Source organism: Mauremys mutica, chromosome 3, assembly GCF_020497125.1.
Source record: "Mauremys mutica isolate MM-2020 ecotype Southern chromosome 3, ASM2049712v1, whole genome shotgun sequence".
Classification (NCBI taxonomy): domain Eukaryota; kingdom Metazoa; phylum Chordata; order Testudines; family Geoemydidae; genus Mauremys; species Mauremys mutica.
In genome coordinates, this window is record NC_059074.1 from 122,525,051 (window position 1) to 122,538,009 (window position 12,959).

Here is a 12,959-nt window from a genome sequence, read left to right on the forward strand (position 1 = left end):
GACTGATTCTTTACAGGAATGTGATCTATACCTAATACCTGTTGGTGGTGTTCTTGCTACGATATGTTATAGGACAGCATACTGGACCATCCAACAGCATTTTTGAGTTTACTAAATGTGTATGTCATAAACCGTACCTCAGTCACACCATAACCCAAATAATTATTTTTTAAAATAAACTAACAGCCTACCAAAGTACTTTAGTAAATACTTGGCATTTGTAGAATATTCTTTATGTTAAAGAGACAATGAAGGTTCTAAATTTCAGTTCAATTTGTATGGGGGGAGGGAAGAGGGGAATCTGAGCATAAGAGCCTACATTCTTGAATCCACTAGGGCCACTTTGCACCACATATAGCACAAAATGGCAATAAAGCAACCATAGATGGCCTGGGGAAAATTCATACTGTGGATCTATCTAAACTGCAATTAAAACCCCACAGCTGGCCTATGCCAGCTAACTCAGGTTTGCAGGGTTTGCACTAAGGGGCTGTTTAATTGTGGTATAGACAACGAGGGTCATGCTGGAGCCCAAACTCTAGGCCTGTGAAGTGGGCGGGTCCCAGAGCTTGGGCTGCAACATGAGCCTGAAGGTCTACCCCACAATTAAACAGACCCACGAACCAGAGTCAGCATGCATGGGCTTGCTGCAGGTGTCTAATTGCCATGCAGAAATACCCGGTGAAACTCTCCACTGATTGAGATCTGGCAAAAGCAACTATCCTCTCTTCTGTGCCAGCAATCCCTTCACCTCCAGCATCAGAAGAAAGAGCATGGCATAATGTGGTGTGGGACAGATGGAAAGAGGATGGGGAATGGTGTAGTAGAGCTCTGCTATTTTGGTGTAAGTTAGAGAAGGCACCATATGGGAGGAGGATGGCTAGCTCAGTGGTTTGAGCATTGGCCTGCTAAATCAAGGGTTGTGAATTCAATTCTTGAGGGGGCCACTTAGGGATCTGGGGCAAAATTGGTACTTGTTCCTGCTAGTGAAGGCAGGGGGCTGGACTCAATGTCCCTTCCAGCTCTATGAGATAGGTGTATATCTCTCTCTCTATATAGATATAGCCCTAACCTTCACCTGGGCAGCTGTGAATCAGGAAGCTGCATTTGGCTCTCTGCCAGAGCCCCTCACCATTCTGTTTGAGCACTGTTCCATGAATGGAGAATAAAATTGTGAAGATGGTTTAGATTGATGTGCAACACAAGGCTACACACTCTCATTTCTACCCAAAATTTGTAATTTTATCAGGTCCTGATCTAAACAACAACACTTGTAGCAAATTCCAAAGAATAAGAACATAGAAAGGTGAACTGTAGTTGAGAAATTAATACATTCTGTACAGTCTTCTGATTCTTAAATATTTTCTGGGAACCCATTAACAAAATTCCAATTTATCAAATTATTTTATCCTTGTTTGTCCAATACACACTGCTGGTCAGTACATTTAATGTTTTATATCAGTGAATGTGTGAAAGCAGTTAAAGCCAATATTGTTCATAGTCATATGTGTGCACAGGAGACACTCACAAACCACATCCAGTCAAATATTGTTTCAGTCTACTGCTAGTGCCATACAGGCTTCTATTGCAGGCACTCTTCAATGTAGTCTTTAATCATGCCTTTTTAAAAGATTTATTCTGTATGTCTTATAGTCTAATACCTAAAAGCAGCACTGGTAGTGTCACAGTTGCTGAATTCAGGGTTCATAATACAGTCCTGAACTGCGAAGAAAATGTTGTGGCTTTGTAATTCCTGAAAACATTAGGAGAGTTTCAAAGTAATGGCCAATGGGAGCTGCGGGAAGCAGCGGCCAGCACATCCCTGTGGCCCATGCTGCTTTCCGCAGCTCCCATTGGCCAGGAAAGATGAACAGTGGCCACTGGGAGCTGTGGGGGTCCGTGCTTGTGGACAGTCAACATAAACAAAATGTCTTGCAGCCCACCAGCAGATTACCCTGATGGGCCAAAGGTTGCTGACCCCTGATCTACATGAATGTGACATAATGAAAATGACTATAGTAGAATATGAAGAATATGGCCTTATCTGGAGTATTGTGTCCAGTTCTGGGCACAACATTTCGGGAATGTTGTGGGCAAATTGGAGAAAGTCCAGAGGAGAGCAACAAAAATGATTAAAGCTCTAGAAACATGACCTAGGTTGCACATTAGGAAAAACTGTGAGGGTAGTTAAGCACTGGAACAAATTGGCTTGGGGGGTTGTGGAATCTCTGTCATTGGAGATTTTTAAGAAGTGGTTAGACAAACACTTGTTAGGAATGGTCTAGTTATTACTTAGTCCTGCCTTGAATGCAGGGGACTGGAATAGAAGCTAGGAATGGGCGATGGGATGAATCACTTGATGATTACCTGTTCTGTTCATTCCCTCTGGGGCACCTGGCATTGGCCACTGTCAGAAGACAGGATACTGGGCTAGATGGACATTTAGTCTGACCCAATATGGGTGTTTTCATGTTCTTATATTCTTATGATCTATTGAGGTTCCTTCCAGTCCTACACTTCTATGATTCTATGTATTTGAAATATAGGGGGGAGGATGATGGAGAAATACTGTGAAAGAAAATGCTCATCAAATAAAGAAAAAGGGGGGAAATACTTTCATGTATATGAGATAAGGCTTACTGGTGACTTAGTCAAGTTAAATTTGCATGTTTGACAGAATATTCAGTGTCCAGCTAAGAACATCTAACATATTGAGACAGAGTAAAGTATTAGAAGTGATGTATAAGACACAAACAAAACTCTGCTTCAGTTCTAAAATACCGTGTTTTGTGTCTTCAGGTAAAATAAAGCCATCACCCGTGCAAAGGTTACCTAGTCCACCCGCAAGTATGATGAAAATCATGTATCAGCTTAATGAAAGTGACATCAGTGGAAATGGCATTTAGGCTTTGTCCTTATGTAAGATTATTTTACTTCCATTCCATTTGCCTGTAGTCTAAAGGTATCCAATTCTAACTTGTAAAATGAACTAAATTTGGTATCATCTTCTTTTCCTTGGTGCTAAAAGAGAAAGAGACATATGGGACAAAAGTCACAAGAACTTATTGTCAAAGTTGTTGTGGGATAACCTACTTTATACATTTTTGAACCATCTGCCTGGTCATGTAGGCATCACAGTAAGATAATTTACTAGAGTATTTTCTGTGTTTACAGTATCATATTTAGAAATTTATGTTCTATCATTCAAATAAGCCGTATTTGAATATAAAATTTCCCAAATTCTTCTACATATGTTAATCGTTCTGTCAACATAGTCATTTGGTCAGATAACTGTAACTTTCAGTTGTTTGGTCAAGTAATCATTTCACTTGCACATTTGACTATAACTTAATGTATTTAGTAAAAAGACTGAATTTTTTATCATGATTCTAGACGGAGAGGGTAAATTAGTTCTGGAGACAAAATTTGCTTGTTATCTAAACAGGCCATCTGTCAAACTATACAGTAATGGAACTTCACTGATGAAACAGTAAGTTGAGTTTCACTATACATAGAATTTATATTTCTGTGAGTGCACTCTTCAGTTCTCTCTTGGCCTTCTTCCTTTTCATACTCTTCTGCAGGGGCACATCTCCAATGTATCTTCCTCACTCTTTGTCTGTATAGGGCACTGTGGTCTCCAAACATTTAACCTTGTCCCCATCTCCACCCCGAGCCACGGTTGACAGCTGGAGCTGGGAGTGGGGCCACCAGTGGGACCCATAGTCTGCATCTCATATATGCATTTCTTGGTGGTCTGGTAAAAATCCATTTTGATTTGGCCAAGTTAAAATGATTTAAAACACATACCTATGCATGCTATTTGGCCTTGTTGTATAATAAGCTAGTTATCTGCCTTGCCTGACATTCTGTGCATGCAGGTATTTGTAAGAAAGGAGTATATGGAATGAGGCATGGCCTACAAGTTGTGCTTGACTTAATGCACACATTGTGCCAGACTCTGCATTCTACTGGTATCTAGAATTTCTTTGTTTTACCATTTTTCTGCTTCAAAAATTCCTTGCAAAAAGAAAAACACATTAAAATATTGGCAAAATTGCAAAGGGAAACACTAGAAAGTCTGGAAATGCTGAAGTTATGATGGACCATACAAACTTAATTCTACCCCCTCTTTTGCATATGTATTAAACAGTCTTTGAGTTGTCAGTGAGTTTTGCATTGTCCTTTCTAATATTTTTCAAAAGATTATTTGAAGATTTTACATTTCAGAAGGTATGTCTTATCATAGTAACTCACTTTCAATTTAGCAGGGAATAGAAGCTATATTAGCTCAATCCTCAATAAAATCATGTTTGGTCAGCTTAAGGTCTCTCTAGTTGCTTTGAGTGGTAGGGTGCAAATCAGGGGAGATAAGGATTTTCTTGCCTTTAGATTCCAGAGCTTTCTTTTTCCTTGCAATCTAATGGATTCATTATTTTATTTCTGATATCATACAGGGAAATTAACAAAGTCCCAGATGAGGTGTCTGATCCTTCTCTACCACAAGTGTAGATCTTTACGTATAAAGAGGCCCACCTTTCACAGTTAAATCAAGCAGTTTAACAATCAAGTTAAGCATAAAATCAACTGTTTAGAGATTTTTTTCCCCTGCTGGAATCCCCAGCATTCTCATGCATCTTGTTCTCAGTTTGTTTTCCAGATTTTTAATTTTCCTTTCTAAGATCATACTGTTTTAGTTCTGGAAATATTTTCCTTTGTTTTTTTTCAGTTGTGTCTACTCTCCCATCTAAATTGTTGATCTGAGAATAAATTGTCTCCAATTTGTGTCATACACATGTCATGAAACTTGCAAAGCATCAAATTTTGCAAAGATTTGTTCAAACATTTCTCTTACTCCCTGGTCTTATGTGTGTCAAATCAGCATGTTAGCTAATTTGTGAAAGTGGTGCCAGCGGACCTTCTGAGTTTTTGGAAGGTTGTTGCTTGAAAACATTTTCTGCTGTCTTGTTTTTGAATTTTGCTATCCATCAAAGTTTACAAAATCTATCCTTAATAAAATCTGACAGTTTTAGAAATATTTTGTCTTTATAGGCAAAAGGCATCAGGAACAGCTCTCCATGTTGGAAGCTAGATTCTGTCTCCCTGTTTCAACTTGCATTTAACTTCAATGGAGTTAACACAGATAAACAACTTTCCCTATATTTTTCCTTTTTCTGTGATCCTCAGTACTCTAGGTTATTATCCTGTCTTGTTATTTAAAAATCAAATCTTCCCAAGGTGTGAGTACCTTCTGAATTTGAAACATTTTACATCTCATCTGCTATGACTGCAAAGTTGCATCAGCATCAGAATAATGGGGTTTTATTTTCTCACAAGATTTGCACCTCTTGATGAAATAGAGATCCATACAAGTCTGCTTTATTCTGTGCTCATAAGTAGATGTGCTTCCTGCTTTCTAATGATGGAATGCACCAACAGGTAAAGTGTCAGGAGTAGACAAAGAAATGTTAGAATACACTGAAATAAATGGAATTCTTGTAATTAGGATATTTTGCCATTCATTTTATAATTAATGCATTTTTCTTTTCTTTGAAATATCTGTGTTCTGAGGGAGACAATAAAGTATATTGATTGTTTTTTGTTACTATGTTTGGTATTCTTTAATAATACACAGATTCTTCCGTTATGTCATTACATAATGGAATATTATGTTACTTATGGCAAAAAATGGTGTTTTTAGGCTGTACTACAATGTGAGTTATCTGCTACAAAATACATCACTTCATGTCATATCTATTTCATGTACCAGTGTCTTTGTCAGCCTTGCATGAAAGAAATTTTGTAAAATATTTAAAATTGCAAATACTGATAGAAATTTTGGCTCAAATAACCTGCTAACAAACATATTCTTCATTTGTGTGACAGGCAATATATACCGTATGCTATATGTGTTGGTTCATAATATTTCCTTCCCAAAATACACATATTGATAAAGCTAATGTTTATATTTCTGTGAAAGATTAACAGAGAGAAACATCTGGAAAACTTGCAGTAAAATAGAAATATTACAAAAATATATTCTTTAAGTATACTGTAATTATTAACATCATCTTTCAGTCTTTACAAGAGCAAAATTTCCATTAATTGGGAAATATGATTCACTTTCCATTACCATCCAGGACCTTTACTTGTGGATGCACTAGTCACAGCATAGAAGACAGTCACTCATATGTTTTATTTGCCTTATTTTGGCTGAGGCAGATTTGAGACCCTCCTGGTCACATCAGACTAACAGCTTTAATTATTTGGATCCAGGACATTGTTCTTTGCTACAAATACAAATTCCTTGTTGCTTTCTGTTGAGTTTCTGAAAGATTAGATATTCCATAATTTGATATTTCTGAAAAGGCACATCAACGTCTTCTTTGTACTCAAAGAACATTCAGTGGAAGGTCATTTAATATAAACTGTCATTAGCCTACTATAACACCTCTTTTAAACCACTTTGTTACTGTAAGCTTCTGTGACTGTCCTGTCCTAGTTCTCCTCCTACCTCTCTAGTTGCACCCTCAGTGCATTGGAGGATCCTCCTCATCTGCCCTCCAACTTTCTGAGGCGGTTCCAAAGGTCTCTGTCCTTGGTCCCCTTCTCTTCTCCCTCCAAATCGTATCTCTGGCTAATCTTGTCTGCAAACACTAATACAACCACAATATCTATGCTGATGATTTATATATCTGCCTCTCTACTTCAGATCTGTCTCCTTCTGTCCAAACGAAAATTTTGGCCTGTCTCTCTGATATCTCCTCAAGGATGTCTATCCATCAGCTCAAGCTCAACATGCCAATGGCTAAAACAGAGCTTTTAATCTCCTCCAACCACAACCACTATCCCCTACTGCCTTTCTTGATCACTGTGGAGAACACCACCATTCTACCTGTCACTCAGGCCATAACCAGGCTGTCATCTTCGACTTGGACCTCTTTCTAGGTCCTCACAGCCAGACTGTGCCTATGTCTTACAGATTCTTTCTGCATAACCTCTTTAAAATATAGCCTTTCTTAGCCATCCACAGAGCTAAAATTCTCATCCAGGCTGTCATAATCTTATATCCCAATTACTGCAACATCCTTTTTTCTGGCCTTGATTAATGTAACCTGCTCATATCCATTGAGAAATGCTGCTTCAAAGAACATTTTCCTATCCTGTCTCTTTGACTATATCACGCCTCTTTGCATCCCTCCATTGTACCCCTTCTCTATTGCATCAACCATAAAGTGGCTGTCTTCACTTTTAAGGCCCATAACAGTCTGTTCCCACCGTCCCTACCATTTCTCATTTAGTATCAAAAGGTCGACTCTCACCTCTGATCATTTCACATCAGCCACCAACACAGACTTGTTGAATGTACAAACAAGCAGCTTTATGCTTTCTCCTATGTGGCCCCTCATGCTTGGGAGGTGCTCTCCATAAACATCACCAAAGCTACATCATTATCTACCTTCCAAACTCTCCTCAAAACTCTCATTTTCCATGATGACTACAAAAAAACTCAACCACAGGTAGGCTGCTGGTGTGCTGAGATCACTTGCTATCTTGCTGACCAATATTGTCTTGTTGTTTTTGTTCTATATTTGTACAGCACCTAGCACAATGGGGTCATAGGCTGTCACTAGTACGCCCAGGTGCTTCTGTAATACAAATAACAAATAATAATAATGTGGTGATGTTAAATATTAATGCAAAGGTCTTCTCTAAATGAAGTTCCAAACTAATTAGTCACAATGTCAATATATTCCCCATTGTTGTCTACCCAATATGACCAAGCTATTTAAATTAATAAAAGTAACTAGAATTTTATCTGGCTGTAAGCAAAGGTGTAAAAGATTAAATTCACCCAAAATTATTGGTTTACTTTAATTCAAGAGTTGAGTGAATAATTCACAGCAAATAATTAGTTTGATAAATTTACCCTTTTCTGCTTATAAAATGTTTGTGAGCAGATCACAATTTCCTCAATTTTATTTACTGTTCTAATTTACTGAAAAATATTTATTAGTCTCTTTTCACTAAATTGAGGGTGAATGATTAGCTCTGAGTGGTTGGTATTTCACTAAGATACTAACAGGAATGAGAAGTGCCCCTGGACAGTCCTTCTCAGTCAACACCCATAGCCCTGACTGGTTTGAAGCCGACCTGACTTTTGGGTGAGGAAATGACTACCTTAGACACCGTCAAGAGCCAACTTTCAAGTTGTTGGCTGGAACAGTGAATACTTGGGACAGAACTGTGAAAGATGGGAGAGTTCTGGCCCAGATAAGACTATTGGCTGATATGCTACAAGAGTTGTTCTGTAGGGGCCCACTCCTGTAGACCTTAATCATGTGAGTAGTTCTATTGATTTTTATATTCATATGATTAAGTTCTGAAAGACTGGGCTAATGATCTGTGTTTTTAATTAGGCTAGAGTTTATTAGGATCTTTTGGATGAAAAGGAATAGATTGTTAAGCAATTTGAATCTTGTTTACCTCCCCTCAGGTGCATAAATCCACCTGCAGGAAAATTCAAACTTCAGTGTAAAGACTAAGATCTCCCTAATAAGACTGCAGAGAGTTGGGATCAAGCAGTTGGAATCAAGAAAGTGTCCCTTTTAGAAAACAACAATACTGCACTATACTCTTTATCGTAGGATCAGCATTCAAATGGCAGATAGTTTGTTGAATAAAAATATATAGTTGTTTAAAAGTTTCATTCCCATCAAAACCTTTCCCTTGCCCAACTATATTCATCCTAAGAAATGCATTAAGTGAAATTACAAAGTCTTCTGAAGTCCCTTGCTAGTTTACTTTCTGTTTACTGCTTTCCAGAAAAGTGGCCTCAGGTAGAATATGACAAACTGCATTTTAATGGGAATGCTTTCAGCTGTTTTATTCCTCTTTTGGGTACTGAAATAATGCCTTTTTATTAATGAAGTGAAATCACTAATGCTTTCATCTTTAAGAAATATAGAAAAGCATAACTATATTAAAAATAGAAAACACTGTGGCTTGCATTTCAGCCATAAGAAATACTACATGTTGTGAAGAAAAATAAATATGTGATCTGCCCATAGCTTTTACATGATAACAGAGAGGGAATGATTGATATTGGGTTAGTCATTTATGTATAGCTCATCTGTGTTTTATTTCTGATCCTGTCAGACAGAAAGGAACTACCAATTTTATTAGGGCTGGTGATGTACTCCATACTTGTAGTTTTATTACCTGTTTGAGAAGCTACAAAATATTGGCGCTCTTTAATAACAAGCACTTTATGTTTCCTTGTGTCAGCAAATTTCCTGGATTAATACTCTCTGTTAGATTGATAGAATCCTACAGTGCTTTATTTTATAAGGTTCTGGGGCACTGATTTCTGAAGGAGCTTGTAATAAACTAGCGTGAGGCCTTACATATACATCCTTTTTTTTCTTTTGCTTGAGTCATATGACTTCCTTCTGTTTCATGTTTAGTTGCAATACCTGTTTTTGTTCAAACTCCCCTCAGTGTTGCTATTAGTTTCTCTGAGATTTTGACAGTTGTACCATCAAGTACTGTATCACTCCAGAGTCCAGACAAATCTCTTCTTATAAAGATAATTGGTGGTTGATAACTAAATAGCTGTCTAATCTTATCAATACACCTAAAAGGTTTGCATATGTTAATAGGTTTGCTGAATAATAGACCAGGAAAAGAGAGCTAGAGAAAACCAAAAGAGAAGTCTTATTTATTTTAGTTACAAACCTAAATACTTGTGGGCTTCTTATGCACTGCATAAACTTACTTTACATCTTTATTAATTTTTAATTTATGACAGTTGCACTCTATGGTAACATACAGCAAAGGATTTAAAAAGTGATAAGTATGTGGAATGAAGGATGAGAGATTGCATAAAAAGGAAGCCCACCTTTTGATAATAATAGCAGTTTTATTTTTGGGAGCCCAATTTAGCAAAGCACTTCACTTTATGCTTAAGATTCAGGAAAGTCAATGGTCATATGAGTCAATTTAGGAAGAAGAGGTGGGTAAAGCCTAAGGTTCTACTCTGATGTAACCCTTCTGCCAGGTGGAGCCAGCAGCAACCAGGGTCGGGTTCAATATTTAGGGGTTCCTTTCCATCAATACAACACAGAACCGTCTCAAGCCCCTACCCAGTAACCTGGGAAAATTACACACCACTCCTGGGCGCCTCTGAGAGACAATACTTCCCCTCTTGCAAGCACAGAGTCTGAGTATAGAAAAGGAACTTTTAATAAAAGGAAGTAACTCAGAGTTAATTTGGGAAAACACCGCAAATAGGGTTCATAAACATAAACCATGAGTAAAAGACTCACCCCCAAGTAGGTTGGGCCGTGCCCTTTTCCCCTCAGGTTCTTAAGTCCAGCAACCCAAAAGTCCCTTTCACATGCCCAACCTGTCTCTACACCCGACTCACAGTTGCTGTCCTTGGTCAGTGCAGACCCAGAGTTCAGCGGTGAATCTGCAGAGTTCACTTCCCACCCTGAGTAAGGGGGGTAAAGAGGCATCTTACTCGCTCCGCTGGCTGCTCACCGGCCACCTGCTCACCGCTCTTGTTGCGCTCCTCCACCAGTCACCCAGCTAGCTGCACATTGTGCCTTTCCACCGCTGTTCTGCCACGAGCATGGACGTAGGTGCCTCGAACTCTCAGTTGACCATCCAATATTGTTGATTCTAGAGCTAGTCAGGAATTTTTTTGACTAATGAAAACATACATATGAGAGCGTGAGAGCGTGCTATCTCATACCTTCTGAAAATTGTCACCAAAATCCCCCCAACATCACCAGGGCCGGCTCTACAGTTTTTGCCGCCCCAATCAGCGCGCCGAATTGCCGCTGTGGGCGCTGGGGGGGGGGGCAGTCCCTGTGCCCTTAGGGCAGCAGGCGTGTTTCCGCGGCAATTCGGCGGCAGCTTCTATGTTTAGCTGAAGCCGCCCAGGAGAGCTAAACATAGAAGCTGCCGCCGAATTGCCGCTGCCGCGGAAACGTGCCTGCCGCCCTAAAGGCACACATACTGCCCCTGCTCCCGCCCCACCCGCGGTGGCAATTCGGCGCGCTGCTTGGGGGCAAAACAACAGGGACTGCCGCTCCCTGCAGAATGCTGCCCCAAGCACCAGCTTGGAATGCTGGTGCCTGGAGCCGGCCCTGAACATCACTGAAATAAGCAGAGCGGGGACTTGAACCTAGGCCTCTGATATGTGAGGTGTGTGTCCCAACCACCAGATTATTGGCTATTTTGGGATTTATATCTTGTGTTTTTTGTGAAAAATTCAAAAAGTCTATTTTTCATTCTAATACAAAATGAAAAAAAATCTGAATACCTTGAAATTTTTGCCAGATGGAATTCTTTTTTCCAGCTGGCCCCATTGTAGACAGAAGCCATTTACCCTACTCCCTCCCCCGACCACTCCCAAATCCCAAGATCAGTCTCTGTATTCAACAGTGGATAAACACATTAACTGAATTTTTTTGATAAAATGGCCCAAACTGAAAAAGTTATCAGTGCTGACATATAAATACCATCATTAGATTTCAGAACTGAAATGACTGGGGCTATTTTTTCAGTCTTTCTGCAGAGTGAGTATGACAATACTGCATTGTTTTCAATTTGTAAAGTAGCTTGACAGATATGGTATTCAGACTTGTTGGTCCTGTTGTGACAGACTTCATTTTTCCTACCTATAGTTCCACATCTCCTCAAACAAACAAAAGGTCAGATCCTGCACCTGGCATCACAAGCCCTTTACCCCAGTGTCTGGGGTTTTTGGATTTTAGCAGAAGAGCTTTTCCAATATTCAGCAATTCAGTACATTTTTTCCTGGAAAACTGAAAATTTTCTATCAGACATTCTTATTCTTTCAAGTGGAAGCATTCTGTAGAGTGGTTTGTTCATTTGAGTGTTTCTCCCCAAATATGCCCCATTATTATATTTAACCTGGACTATCACTTATCTTTAAGTCAAATTCAACCTTATAAAGTCAGTCAGGGTACATCTAGTAACCATTATAACTTACCAAATTTCTGTGCATCAGTGGCTGCCTTGACTCATCTGACAGGCAAATGTTTTCTTGAAGTATTTATACCCTTCAGTCATAAATCATTTAAGTCCATAGGATATAAATGTAATGCTCAATACTCTCCATTTGAATCAATAGTCTCCCTGTTTTTCCCTTCTCTTTTGAAAACAACCTTCTTAGTAGCCAACATCAGTTGGACGAGGACATGAGAAACTATTTCTCATCTGCCACTTTCTTCAACAAAGATAAAGTGCTGATGTTGTTCTGTTCAAACTTTTGTCAAAGGCAATGAGAAAATTACATGAAAAACTAATCTGTAACTCTTCTGTTCTTCTGATGCAAAGTTCCAAAGGCTGGTTGTTAAAAGGGCCACTGATTACTACCTGGGTTGAAATTTGCTTGCAGAATATTGTTTACTAATTTGTTTTTTAAAGAAATATATTTTTAAAAATAATTTTAAACTAATTTAAATTTAATAAACATGTACCTCTGACAAAGGAACTAATCCCTTAATTTTTTTTATTCAGTACTTTTGAAGATTTAGAATCAATTTAATGTCTCTGAGCAAATGATACAAAATGATAATTGCCTGCACTTTCTGATTCTTAGTATTCTGCTCTTCTCTACTAACAGCTGCATGCTTCTTTGCTGTTTTTAATTTTATTTGAGATGGGATTTTTATTTTCTTCATTTTCATCCATTTGAATCTGTGATTTTAGATAAATGAGTCTTATTTCCAAATTGTTTATTTTATTACCAATTGTCAATACACAGAATTTAGATACACTGATGGAAAAGTAAAGGTGTATTGTTGATCATTCTGAGATTTTCAGTTAATGTTAAAAATGAACTTGAAAGGTTTCTGACTTGCTAAGACATGAGCTCATTGTTTCATTTGCCATGGATATTCATGAAAGAAGGGGTATACACA

At 38.5% G+C, this 12,959-nt stretch overlaps 1 protein-coding gene across 6 annotated transcripts in view; it reads left to right on the top strand.

Moving 5' to 3' along the window:
* PACRG (parkin coregulated) overlaps nt 1-12,959 on the top strand; it is a 447,225-nt gene that overhangs the window by 69,295 nt on the left and 364,971 nt on the right. The window contains exon 2 of one of the 6 annotated variants that reach the window (XM_045009091.1): nt 2,800-2,919. The exons of the other annotated variants lie outside the window; for them this stretch is intronic. Within the exon in view, the coding sequence (XP_044865026.1) occupies nt 2,875-2,919 (45 nt within the window). The 5' untranslated portion in view covers nt 2,800-2,874. The remainder of the gene's footprint in view (nt 1-2,799; nt 2,920-12,959) is intronic. 6 annotated transcript variants of the gene reach the window in all.